General features: G+C 37.0%; 4 protein-coding genes across 4 annotated transcripts; 2 read left to right on the plus strand and 2 right to left on the minus strand.

Moving 5' to 3' along the window:
* Positions 1-604: 604 nt before the first annotated feature.
* PGR3 (proton gradient regulation 3) lies at positions 605-5,016 on the minus strand. Its single transcript, XM_011083674.3, has 2 exons — positions 1,197-5,016; positions 605-955 (listed from the first exon to the last, which is right to left on the minus strand). Exon 1 carries the CDS (start codon positions 4,583-4,585, stop codon positions 1,244-1,246), a length of 3,342 nt encoding a protein of 1,113 aa, XP_011081976.1. The 5' UTR covers positions 4,586-5,016; the 3' UTR covers positions 605-955; positions 1,197-1,243.
* Positions 5,017-5,406: 390 nt separating this feature from the next.
* LOC105164869 (Sas10/Utp3/C1D family) lies at positions 5,407-10,476 on the plus strand. The gene is made up of 6 exons (XM_011083673.3): positions 5,407-5,770; positions 5,963-6,018; positions 6,377-6,431; positions 6,884-6,964; positions 7,040-7,282; positions 9,178-10,476. The coding sequence occupies exons 1-5, from the start codon at positions 5,554-5,556 to the stop codon at positions 7,273-7,275; spliced, it is 645 nt and encodes a 214-aa protein (XP_011081975.1). The 5' UTR covers positions 5,407-5,553; the 3' UTR covers positions 7,276-7,282; positions 9,178-10,476.
* LOC105164868 (early nodulin-like protein 14) lies at positions 9,992-10,865 on the minus strand. The gene is made up of 2 exons (XM_011083672.3): positions 10,571-10,865; positions 9,992-10,474 (listed from the first exon to the last, which is right to left on the minus strand). Exons 1-2 carry the CDS (start codon positions 10,755-10,757, stop codon positions 10,119-10,121), a joined length of 543 nt encoding a protein of 180 aa, XP_011081974.1. The 5' UTR covers positions 10,758-10,865; the 3' UTR covers positions 9,992-10,118.
* Positions 10,866-12,033: 1,168 nt separating this feature from the next.
* On the plus strand, positions 12,034-12,569 carry LOC105164866 (uncharacterized). Its single transcript, XM_011083671.2, has one exon. The coding sequence runs from the start codon at positions 12,150-12,152 to the stop codon at positions 12,450-12,452; it is 303 nt and encodes a 100-aa protein (XP_011081973.1). The 5' UTR covers positions 12,034-12,149; the 3' UTR covers positions 12,453-12,569.

A 12,569-nucleotide genomic window follows, 5' to 3' on the forward strand; every position in this document is an offset into this window, starting at 1 on the left:
TAACTTTACAAAATAAATAAAGAAATCAATAAATGTTTTAGGATTTCTCTTCGTCTCTTCTAAATACATCTAAATTCAGCATATTCAGAATTACAAATATCTTTACTTTTTTTAATTTTATTTTGCTTATGATTTCAACAAATATAAAAGGTAGAAATATGTCCATATGATATTGTCATGTTCTGTTCCATTTTCAGAATGAAACATGCTTTTTTGTGTAGAACTTGCAAGAAAGTGTTTTTACATAATTTTCATATGTTTGATGAAGAAAGTGTTTGACTTTAATTAATTATTCGAAAGAATGTGAAGGGAGGGAAAAGAAAGAAAGAATCAGCTATGCATCGCTTTTGATGTTTAAGAATTGTATTCAAACTCAACCACTTGAATAGGTAGAGGTTCAAGAATCGTTTCAGCAGAGAACTATTAAGATTTATTTAGAGTCCCAGCTCCAGGAATAATATAAAACTGAACAATATTGTAACTTATTTCATTGTTCTCGTAGACAATACTTCCGGATATATTAGACACGATTGAATGTTTTTGTGTAGATTAGTAATTTATATTGGCAATTATTTGCAGGAAGCGCAGCGAGAGAAGTATTGGATGATAGCAACTTAATTCTACACCACTGGTGAAGTTGAGCATAAACCTCTCAATGTTGGAAAGACTTAGCAATACAGCTTCTCCAGGAAATGAGCAAGTGCTATGGAATCTGAAATACATACTTTACAGTAAGAATCTATACAGAGCGGAGGAGCACAAGTCACCTTTGCAGTCTGGAGTATTGACACTGCTAACACTCTACAAAAAATTTACCTTATTACATATTTACAAAGAAACTTCTGCACCAGTAGCTACCTTCTTTTTTGTTTTGTTGATAGCAAGCACCAGTGTTACCTTGAAATGACATGAAATGTATCAATGGCTCTAAGAACCGAATCAGGGCCAATTCTCCCTGCACATAAAGTTTTTGTTGAAAGAAATCAATTCCTGAACAAAAACATATGGGTGAATTCCGCTCAGCTGATGCTTGTGTAAATGAACACAACCATGTATTCATACATATGCACACAACTGAAAGCCGCATGTAAGAGAAACTACAGCAATTTTAGTGAGGGACTCGGCAAATGCTCCACAAATTGATTTAATTTTGAGAAAATTAAGTGGGAAAAGGATGCTTAAAAGGAAATGTTTACCTGTATCTCTCTTGTATCAGTCAGAAATCAATCCTGTGGATACTACGTTAATTTGGAAGCTGAGCAAAGGTCCCAGTGTTAGGACTGCAACCCTCGAGCATCATCTCCTCATACACTCCATATGCATGATCCGGTTTCCCAGAGATGCTATATGCTCTAATTAGAGCATTATATGTAAAAACATCAGGTTTAAGACCCACAAGCTGGAGTTCCTTGTACATATTTCCTGCTTCCTCCACCATTCCAGCAATTCCAAGATTAAATATTAATGAATTGAAAGTGTAAAGGTCAGGGGTCATTCCTCTGCTTCTCATCTCATCAAGAAGAGTTAGAGCGTCCGTGACTTTTCCTGCTTTGCCAAGTCCATTGATGATAATACTGTAACAAATCAAATCTGGATCGAGTCCAGCAGCCTTTATTTCCTCAAAGTAGTGCATGGCGTCATCCACCCTACCAAGCAAGCAAAAGCAATCAACTAGAATGCTGTAGGACTTCAAATCTGGTCTAATCCCCTCCTCAACCATTCTATTGAACAATTCTCGAGCAGTTTCAACGTCGCCACTCTTTCCAAATCCATTTATTAGAATATTGTAGATAGCACAATTAGGTTTGCATCCATATTCTATCATTTCCTCAAACAAGGTCTTTGCCTCATCCAGTCTTTTCAACTTCAACAGACCATCTATAAGAGGACCATAAGTACAAGGGGTGGGAAAAAAGCCTCCACTTATCAGATCATAATACAGATCTATGGCTTTCTCTAATCTGTTAGACTTTACAAGACCAGAAATGAGTATGTTGCGAGTTATCGTGTCAGGCTGGCATCCTCTATGAAGCATTTCATTGTACAGATCAAAAAGTTCATTTACCTTCCCAGACTTCGCAAGATCATCAAGCAACAAATTGTAGGTTGAGACATCGGCAGCACAGCCAGCACACTTCATCTCTTCATAAGTACCCCATGCAAGTTCAGTAAGATGAACATCAAGAAGTCCGTCAATCAAATGATAATATGCTTCAGGAGTTGGCTGCATCCCAAAAGATTTAGTGAATTTTGTGAATAATTTGTGAGCATCAAGGGGTTTCTTTTGCTTGCACAATATCTTAATCAAAGGGACCATTATCGAGCCATTTCTGCAAAGACCAACCAAAACTACTTTTTCTGCAAAAGAAATAGCATGATTTAACTCTGCTTCCTTCAGAATTCCAGCCATCAGGTTTTCCCAAAAAGATCTGTCAGCCGAAATTCTACCCTGGTGGATGAAGTCCTTAACAACTTTAAAAGCATTCTCAACTGACCCAGCTTTCACAACACCAGGGAGGAGAGTATACAGAGTTACACAGTCAGGATATAATATTTTTCTCATCTGATGGAAAAGCCAAAAAGCTTCTGTAATTCTAGCATCCTTTACTAATCCATAGATGACTGTGTTATATGTAAAAAGGTCAGGGAAGCAATCCCTTTTTGTCATGGCATAAAGCATCTTCAAGGCCAAATCAACCTCATCATTCTTACAGAGGCAATCGAGAAGCGTATTGAAAGTAATTGTATTTGGTGGGCAACCATATGCTGCCATGCTCTCAAATAATTTGTAGCTCTCTTGAACTTTGCCCTCCTTTCCCAGTCCAGCCAATAATGTGTTGTAAGTGACGACTGTAGGGACAAGTTTCAATACCTTCATTTTGCAGAACATTTCCCATGCCTCGTTTGACCGATCAGCCTTGTAAAGTGTGTCAATCAAAGAGTTTAGAACAATCACGTCAGGATGACAGCCATGATCTATCATTTCAGTAAGTAATTGAATGGCTTCATCAACTTTCCCTTCATTACTATAGCACTTCATCATCATGTTATAGGTAATAGAATCAGGCACAAGCCCACTCTGCTTTATTCCATAAAAGATATTCTTTGCCTCTCTAAGCCTACCGACTTCAGCAAGGCTATACAATGATGCATTGCAGGCAACAACATTTGGGGCAATTCCACGTGCTTTCATCTTCTCAAAGGTTTCAACAGCTTTGTCAGCTTCTCCTAATTTTCCATAGTAGTCAATGAACAGGATGTATGTATATGCATTTGGCTGAGTACCACACAGTTCCATGTTATCACATAGTTCTAATGCTTCGCCCAATCTCCGTAGCCTCAGAAGCCCACAAATCAAAGTATTGTAAGTATGAAGATTTGGCAAGATGCCTACCTCCTTCATTTCACCTAACACCATAAATGCGTCATTAACTTTTCCCACTTTGCATAAAGCGTCAACGAGTATGGTGAAAGTAACAACATCTGCTTTATAACCATCAGCCTCCATTAGGCTCCAAAATTCCCTTACAGAGTCCAAATCTCCACAGTCACTAAACTTGTCCAACATAGTAATATATGTGACCCAATCAGGTTTATGGCTACTACATTTCATCTTCTTAAACACTTCCTTTGCAACATCAAGTTTCCCGGCATTACAAAGAGCATCAATGAGAACAGTGTAAGTAACTACATCAGGGGCACACCCTTCCCTGTCCATCCTCTTTAATATATCGTAAGCCTCATCGATCTTTCCTGCTCGGCCAAGCACTCTGATGCAGATGGTGAAGGTGTAAACGTTTGGCCTCAATCCCAAATTTTCCATCTCTTCTAGCAAGCCCATTACAGTTTCAGTATCTCTTCTCCTACCACTAGCCACCATTAGAGCAGAATAGGTCTTAAGACTAGGCTTCAACTCTTCTGAAACCATCCTTTTATAGATCACTAAAGCCTCCCTACAAAACCCTGCTTGAAGAAGCAAATGTATCAATCCATTATATGAATATGCATTCAAATAAAACCCAGATTTTCTCATCCTTTCAAGTGCAAATGGTGACTGTCGGATTCCTCCCCTTACGCTTAGACTCCTAAATATAATCAAGTAAGTATCTTGATTCCTATAAATTATTTGTTTTTGCATCATATCAAACACCCAAACCATATCCTCAATCCGTCCATGCACTCTCAGAAGCTCGAGCATATAGTTACAAGTTTCCGTAGTGTGCATAACATGACGGAGATCTGCTATAGCTTTAAATAAAGAGAAAGCCTGATCCAAATCATGAACTGACTTCAGACGTCCAATTATTTCCTCAGAGGACATGTCTTTCTTGATCTCCCCGTTCATCAAAACAGCTCCATCTGAGTTTTTCATGACAAACCCACAAAAAACAACATGCTTTTTCTTGATTTTCTTCCATTTCATCACTGACCCACATCTCAAAATACTAAAAGAATCAAGCTTTCTTCTTTTTACCGAGCCATTACTGTAACTCGAGACACAAGGTTTACTGCTGTCATTGGTTAAAGAAATATGACTATGGTTACAGCTGCATATACTCGAAGAATTCAATATCATCACAGCCATGCATGAAGTAATGAAAGGATAAGTATAGGGAGCAACAGTATGCAAGCAATTCAATGGCAGTTAACGGATGTGGTGGTTTCCCTGGTTGGTGTTTGTGAAATTGCCTAGCAGATAAAACATCAATTTTTGAGGTGAAAATGAAAAATATATATATCTCTATCTTGTGCAAAAGATGGACTATATACTGTACTACAAAAAAATCTAGATATATTTACAAATTACAAGCATAAAGAGGACGAAAAGAAGGGCGTAGTCAGTTGTATGTATGAAGTAGCTGTGGACTGTAGATAGAATTGCATGTGGCTATGGTGTTCGGCTTCTGTCCGGTCTTGCTCTCTCCAATTCCCGCTAGTATTTCCCAAAGTCGCTATGTGTGAGAGGATGCCTCTCAGGTTCAAAACGTCCGACTCTAAAATGGCTAATTGTCGATAAAATCTAACTCAATTATCAAAATTAAAGCTCTATAACTATAAAGTTATTGATTTGAACCCTATCAAACATGTGATTTATTTTAATATAATAATAATTCCACAAACGTGAGTGTAATATGCCTGTTTTTTTTATAGTGGCATTTTGTCTTTTTATTTACTTTAAATATATTAGTTGATTTAAAAATTTTGATTTATTGAATTTGTATTTGGATTTAAATGTATTATACGATATAATAATAAATTTTATTATTAAAAAAAAGTAAAATAAATAAGCCAATGAAATGTAGGGGTCAAAAAAGATATTTCAGTATTTAGGGGGCCCGTGCATAATTACCTCAAAGTTTGGGCTGCTTTCTGACGAAATTCCAAAACCCCCACCCCATTAAAAGCCCTACTGTATCCTACTCACCCGCAATTTAAATTTGTACATACACCCATCAACAAGATTCTACTGAATTAGAGCCCCTTCAGACTCACGGTGAGGTACAGAGAAAGAATTGAATCGAGGAAGATTTGGTGAAAAAGGAAAAGAAAACTATGGAAATTGGCAGCGGAAGTGGTAGTAGCAATAAAGCGATACCAGAATCAGTAATGGAGGCGGTCAGAAGAACATCGGGCAACATGGATGAAGTGAAAGCCAATTTGGAAGAGTTTTTGTCTTACTGTACTACTGAAACCCTTTCAAGAATGGAGCCTCTTGAAAGGGCTCAAGCCCTCTTCTTGGTTGCCAAAGCCACAACCACTCTCTTCGCTTGTATGTATATGTTTGTGTATGTTCTTGATGTCTATGTATGTTTTCTGTTCATAGATTAAACATGCAGCATTCACTAAAGAATAAAGATCCAAACATTTTCTCTTATTTGTTTATAATAGTGAAATTCTTGATGTTGAAGTCAATTTCTGGTTTTTCTTTCTGGAATGTTTTGTGCTTGTTTTGCTTTTGTAGTGAGGCTAAGATGCAAAGGTATAGACCCAGATGATCATCCGATCAAAAAGGAGCTTGTAAGTCTCTCTCACCGTTGCCATTTTTTTAATTGTATTATTTTTGTATATGGGTTCAGAATTTGAAAGTAACATATCAGCCCCTGATTTTATTTGTATGATTTTCTTTTATTCTCTTTTCTTGTTCTTCTTCTTCTTGATTGTGTGCCCTTTTAATATAACCTTCTATATGTATGTTTTTTTCCTAAAAAAAAAATTGTAATCCATTAATAAGTGTCAAATTTTTATATATGATTGGGGGGGTCTTGCTTGGTTATCTAAATGTATTTGAGATTCATAGTTGTTGAACTTGTGTCTGTGGTGGTCTTAGAGGCTTAGCCAATAGTCAGATTTGAAATTGATGTGTTTCTTGGTTCAGGAGAGGTTGGAGTTGTACCAAGAGAAATTGCAGCGATCCATGGACTTGCACAAAGGTAAGTCTGACCTCCTTTTCAATGAAGAAATAGTTTGATGTATTTTAAACACTCTCTTTGTTATGGGGTTATTTCATAGTCCTGTAAACAAGATATTGTTTAGGCTTTTCAGTGAACTTTCTAATAGTTTTTGCATTATATGGAACTATATTTTTAGGAATGGTTTTGGAAATTGCTTCTATCATTTGCTTGATGTCTCTAATTTCTTTTACTTTTGTGTATTATGTGGTCTGTTTCTCTTGGAAGCCATATATCTGTGGTCATATTTGTAGAAGAATAAAAGAATAAAATGTACTATATTCTGCACAATAATTATTATCAAGGTCTCTTGGTGTTTAAGACTTTAAATTCGGAAATTCGATGGATGATATATTTGTCTCGTTTGATTGATGCTTTCTACTGGTCATGTGGTGCTAACTGCTTCTTTCGAACATTGCTTGTTATGTTTGTAGCACCACTTCGACCGTCAGCCACCATTAATCCCCAGGCAGCAGCCCGTTTCATTGAGCATTCCCTGCCTGATCTTTCCGCTGGTATGGACTTGTTTACTTCTGCAAAGAGTGACCTTTCAACTTAGTTGACTTTTGAATACTTACCTGGTTTTCCAGAGCAGAAGAAAAGCATGCGGGAAATTAGTCGAGGAGAGAGCTCAAGAAGTAAGTACTCGGACAGAAGTCTCCAAAAGAAGAGAAAGTACCAGTCATCTGAGAAGCAATCTGTTCGTGCTGCTGCTCAGGAGTTTCTTGAGAAAGCAGCTCGTGAGCTACTTGGAGATAATAAAAATGGTGTTAAAGGACCTTTACAACCTGAGGATTCAGATGACGATGTCATAATTCTGGACTGATCCTCTGGTAGACTTTAGTTTTACTCTTCTGTTCTTTTGTTATGTTCTTGCACCTAAATGTCTGGTAGACGTTTCTTATGCCATATCATCGATTAAGTATTGAAAAATTGCTCTGCCACCATTGTCATTTTCTTTTAGGATAATAGATTGTGTGATATTTTCATTCAGCTGCTACTTTGTATCTGAGCTAAGTGGATAAATATTGGTTTTATATCTGAATGCCATATTAGATAGCTTCTAAGAGGATCTGTGTATTAAATTAGCCATTGATAAGATCTTAACCAATCAAGTTGCGAGTTTGTTTGTGCACATGTAGTGTATATGGCATTCTCTTTAAAACACCATATCCGCTTTAATCTGTGCTTGTGGTCTTGAACTTGAATTTTACTGGGTGAACTAACGATCAGTATGTTATGAGCCTAATTATACATCTGTTCATACAGTTGAGTAGTAATTCTAAACTGCTCCCAAGGCAGTTACAATTTACAAAATTTTCATTATATGCTATAAGTTTTGGATCTCCACATGAGAATCTTTTCCGAGTTTGAGAAGCACCATGGAAGCCTCTTTCTCTAATTCTAGCCGGTTCAGTATCAGTCTTTTCATGATCGGAGTTTAAAAATTGAGGACACTCTCGCTCCTCAGGAAATACTTGTTTTGGTGTTTTATATATTGGAATAAGCAATGCGTGCAATAATAGCTGTTAATTTGGTAGCGAAGACCTACAGCCTGGGTTGGATATGAGTATCATTTAGTTTCCAGCATAACCGTAATCATCTCTAAAGGAGGAAAATTGTGTTCATTACTGGTAGAGCCTGCTATATGCCCAAACTGTGTTCTGGGAATGACAAAAAGGCGGTACTTGCCGACTTGGTATGCACTTTGGATGGGCTAAACTTGGTGAAGGGGTTACGTGGGAGGAGTATGGTATTGGGTGTGGTTGGCCAAGTTAAACCCTGTATATAGGCACTTCATATTTGTAAACTAATTGGCACAAATCTCGTCTGAATCTTGGCTTCAACTCATTTAGGAGGCCTGTTGACAAGCTCATCATTAGCGAACTATTAGTTAAGAATTTCAGACAATTCAACCCCTCTCATTCGGTGCTGATTTCATTTTGAATATACCTGCAACTGCAAAGCTTGCTGCCGTATCAGTAATGGCTGGCTGCAAAATGTTCCGTCGATTAAGTCGTGAATCATTCATGCATCTGGTCATAAATTGAAGCTAACTTAGTTTGTGTGAAAATATAGGTGGTCTTCTCATTTCTTAATTATACAGCCAGATTTGGATATCTGTCTGCCTGCTAGTCTATTGATATTACCTAAATTTGCTCATGAAGAGAGAAACTGTACACAATTCTGTTTATATTCTGTATCAATGACAAGCATCAGGGTTTAGTTAGAAACTATTTGATAGTAACCGAAGATTTTGATGTGTACGAGATCAAACTCTATAAAACCACATGCATCTGTAAAAGAATAATACCGATATTTAAATTGAGTTGTTATTTTCTGCTATTTATACGTGACTAGAAAACCAAGCTTCATTTTCATGTGTTCCATGTATCTAAATCTCTTTACTAGATTAGGAAAGTTCAGATCATTCAATATTTCGAGGTTGAGGTTGAGATATTTAGTGTGACCAAGACGATGCTCTATAAGGTTATCTGCAAGATAAATGCAAGCAAATGTGCTAAAATGTGGTACTGATACTTCTTTTTCGGTATATAGAGTATTGAAAACTACCACATCTAACTGTCCCTATTACAATATTTTACTTGGTGATGATTCATTCATTACCCTCTTTTTCCATAAAGGTACCCAATATTTCCTAAGCCACTATGTGATATATTGGTATATCTTGAACTTGGACATTTTACTCGTTTTGCTGTTTATGCAGGTTTTGCTTGCTGGATTTGGGTCAGTGTGTTGCTAGATCTCAAGGCGCGGTCGGCTGTTTATCTGATTGGAATGTTGTGGCTTCCTTTCTCTACTCCAGTGAATGGTATTAGGCCCCAATTTTGTGCTAGAATAGTCAATTTTGAGTAAGCTTACTAGTAGTGACGATAAAGATATTGATTAAGCTATGACCAAATCTTGGATTCTTTTGATATATGCTGCTTTTCTTATCTGTTGTTTCTAATTTGTGAGCTTGCTACCATCCAGGTCGAGTACTATTATGGTTATATTGTGGTGAAATGTTTGCTTTTTTTTGCCATTCGGAAACTAAACCAGGTCTAAATGTTTTCAAACTCCTGAACTGTTATGACCTGCAGTCGGAACTTAGTAGAGTTTGAACTATAATTATATATATAGTGTTGTATGAATTGATCAGTGTTGAATTATATTCATCATACCCAGAATGTCGTATGAAATTTTTGTTCTCTTCTGCATAATTTTAATATTCAACTAATGCAGTCTCATAGTCTTTCATTTATTGAAGAACTTAAACAACTCCAATGACCTTTCTGTATGTTTGCTTGCTTTCTCTGTTTTTCTGGGTTTTAAATGTATTCAGTTGCTAAGCCTTGTTAGATTTTGATTTGTAATCTAAATATCTAAGTGGTACTGTACTTTGATTTCTGGCAGTGGTACTTACATACCACATTGTTTGCTTCGTTTTGAGACTATATGGATTCCAAGTGCAAAATTCGGTGAGGAATTATCGAAATGATTCAGTCACTTGTGAAGTTTTTGAACAAATTTGAGAGGAATTGTAATTCTTAAGGCTCATAAAATGAATAAAATTAATAATCAAGAATACATGTAACCTCAATTACATAAAACAGATTAATCATCCTCCCTGGTCCCCAAAGAATGAACTGATACTCCAGCGAGTCCTCACATTACGACCAACACCACCCCTAGTGTCATCATGAAAAATCCGCCAGTGAGTCTCCTGGCAGCGCTGGTGGGCGCCGGTGCAATTGCTGGACCTTCAATCTCCACTGGGGAAGGCGCTGGAGAAACTCCTATAAAGTGGCGGTGCTTCTCCGACATTACCACCACAATCAACTTCTGACCCTTCTTGCAGTGGCCTTCTGCCCCACTAATGAAATAGTACGGCCCGGAATGCTCCAGCTTCACCTTGGTGCTGCCGCCGGTGTAGGTTTCGATCGGACTTGATGTGTTGCAGGTCACGTAATCTCTCTTCGTCACTTGCAGCACTGAATCCTTTGAGGCATCGTATTCCCACACTGCAAGTCAAATAAAAAAGAACAAAAGAGATTCAGATTTCTCCATAACACTGTCGTTTATATGAATCAAGATCAAAGTTAGATGTATGTCAATACCTAAAGAATCTCCAACGAGGAATCGAGATTTCTGAGCCCAGTGGTTGAGAGAATCGGATTCTGAAGAAGGAATCCTCCAGGCGTCGGATTTGCCGCCGACCAGATGATCCCTGGCTTCCGAGAAGCTCAAGAACAGGCAAATGAGTACAAGTACTGAATAAGCTTCAGTTCTTGAAAATCCAGCCATTTTTGCACAGTTAGTACACTACTGGTGCTCAAGAAATGTTCTAAAAGCAGCCTTCTACCGAGAGAAAAAGGCTTTGAGAGAGAGAGAGAGAGAGAGATGACTGAAGCAAAGGGTTGCGCCGGCATATATAGGGGGAGGAGTGAGGTGGTGGGAGAAAACTAGCCGTTGAAGGGTGGGTTTAAGGAACAGAGATTCTGTGGGACAGCGTGAAAAGGAGTTGTATTATTATGTGTTCCAGCAACGGTAAAGTGTATTAACGTTTGGAAGGGAAAGGGATTTTTGAAGTTTTTAGACACAATAACAAAATTTAATACCTCTTATCTTTAAATTAAATCTCTAATTTCAATAATCATAAAATCTTGTATAGGAATTAAGAATTGTAATATTTTTATAAAATCTTGTACAATGTTTTCTTAAATGTGGTCATTGAAATTGCTGATATTTTATAGTAACTATGGGATATGTGAGAAATGGACTCACAGTAATATTACATCAATACTTATCATATTGTATTTTGGAAGCTCTAATATCAGAAAAGATTTCAAATTTTTTGAATTCGACTTTAATTATATTTCATAAGATACTATGAATTTCAAATTCTATTCGTTGAAAATCAATTAAAATCTCTTATTTGAATTCTTTATTCAAAAACTTCCATTCAACTGTAACTAAGAAGAAATTCAAATACTGTATAATACTTGTATTGATATTTTTTTTTAATTTACATACATCAACTATTTATTTTTGTGTACATACATATAGATACATACATGCATACACTAGCCCCTTAATTGACAGTAAATGTCGCTAAAATAAATTTAATATCTAATTATGATTAATTGTAATAATTAAAAATAAATAATTACAGTAAATAATTATTAACAATAGTTACCGTGATGTTTATTGACAATAGTTTTTGTAAATGTAGTTAAAATATTTATTATAATTAAAAATTATAGTAAATTAATTTTATGATGAATAATCTAAGATTCTATATTAATTTTATTTAATTATAATTAATAATAATTATTTACTGTATTTTTTAATTCATAATCAATGATAATTTTTCTTTTAAGATGTGCCGTCGCAATAGTACCAATTTAATTTCACTTTATTTCTTCATCCCCACATTTTAAATTGTTATGAATAAATAAATTAAGAAGAGGAGCAATTGATCAACACTTGGCTTGCCAACACCCAACACGTATGTAGACAAATGACACGTGTGAGTTCCATGCACCCCCACGCTTATCGACGTTGCAAAACCTCCAATTCTCCAGTGTTCTCTCTTTCTTCGTCTACTTCTCCTCCTTCCTTCGCACACACAAAACCACACAGTTGTTGGGTGAATCGTTGGCGGTTCTTTAACAAAAGGTTGTAAATTTTCTAAGAATGGCAGGAAAAGAAGAGTGGAGGAAGAACGCTGACACGCATAAGATGAGCCCGGAGGAGGTGAAATGGGCTGGTGTGGAGGCCTCCAAGCGGCCGCCGGGCCACAACCCCGGCGGCATCCTCCACCAGAGGCGGAGCCTGCCCTATGGCCCGTATACTGTGACCCTTGTCGGGGTTGCCCTTGTGGGCACCATGTGGTACTTTACGTTGTACGCCAAGAAAAAGCCGGAGGCCAGTGCCGTCGATGTGGCTAAGGTCTCGGTCGGTGCTGCAAATCCCGAGGAAACCCGCCCCCGGAAATAGAACACTCAGTTCTTATTTTACTAATTGATAGGTTTTGCTCTGTCTTGTCTTGTGAAAGATTCAATCATGTTGTTTAATTTGCTTTCTTATGGAGCAAAAAGACCATTTTCATTATCA

The sequence above is a fragment of the Sesamum indicum genome, linkage group LG6 (genome assembly GCF_026168435.1).
Source record: "Sesamum indicum cultivar Baizhima isolate 11 linkage group LG6, ASM2616843v1, whole genome shotgun sequence".
Taxonomy (NCBI): Eukaryota; Viridiplantae; Streptophyta; class Magnoliopsida; order Lamiales; family Pedaliaceae; genus Sesamum; species Sesamum indicum.

What these genes read in the sequence shown, in the direction of transcription:
- PGR3 (XM_011083674.3), bottom strand. Translation starts at nt 4,585, where the DNA reads ATGGCTGTGATGATATTGAATTCTTCGAGTATATGCAGCTGTAACCAT.
- LOC105164869 (XM_011083673.3), top strand. Translation starts at nt 5,554, where the DNA reads ATGGAAATTGGCAGCGGAAGTGGTAGTAGCAATAAAGCGATACCAGAA. An exon ending in ATCCGATCAAAAAGGAGCTT is followed by an intron (nt 6,019 to 6,376) that starts GTAAGTCTCTCT and finishes TTCTTGGTTCAG; the next exon opens with GAGAGGTTGGAGTTGTACCA. An exon ending in ATCCATGGACTTGCACAAAG is followed by an intron (nt 6,432 to 6,883) that starts GTAAGTCTGACC and finishes TTATGTTTGTAG; the next exon opens with CACCACTTCGACCGTCAGCC.
- LOC105164868 (XM_011083672.3), bottom strand. Translation starts at nt 10,757, where the DNA reads ATGGCTGGATTTTCAAGAACTGAAGCTTATTCAGTACTTGTACTCATT. An exon ending in CCTCGTTGGAGATTCTTTAG is followed by an intron (nt 10,475 to 10,570) that starts GTATTGACATAC and finishes TTTGACTTGCAG; the next exon opens with TGTGGGAATACGATGCCTCA.
- LOC105164866 (XM_011083671.2), top strand. Translation starts at nt 12,150, where the DNA reads ATGGCAGGAAAAGAAGAGTGGAGGAAGAACGCTGACACGCATAAGATG.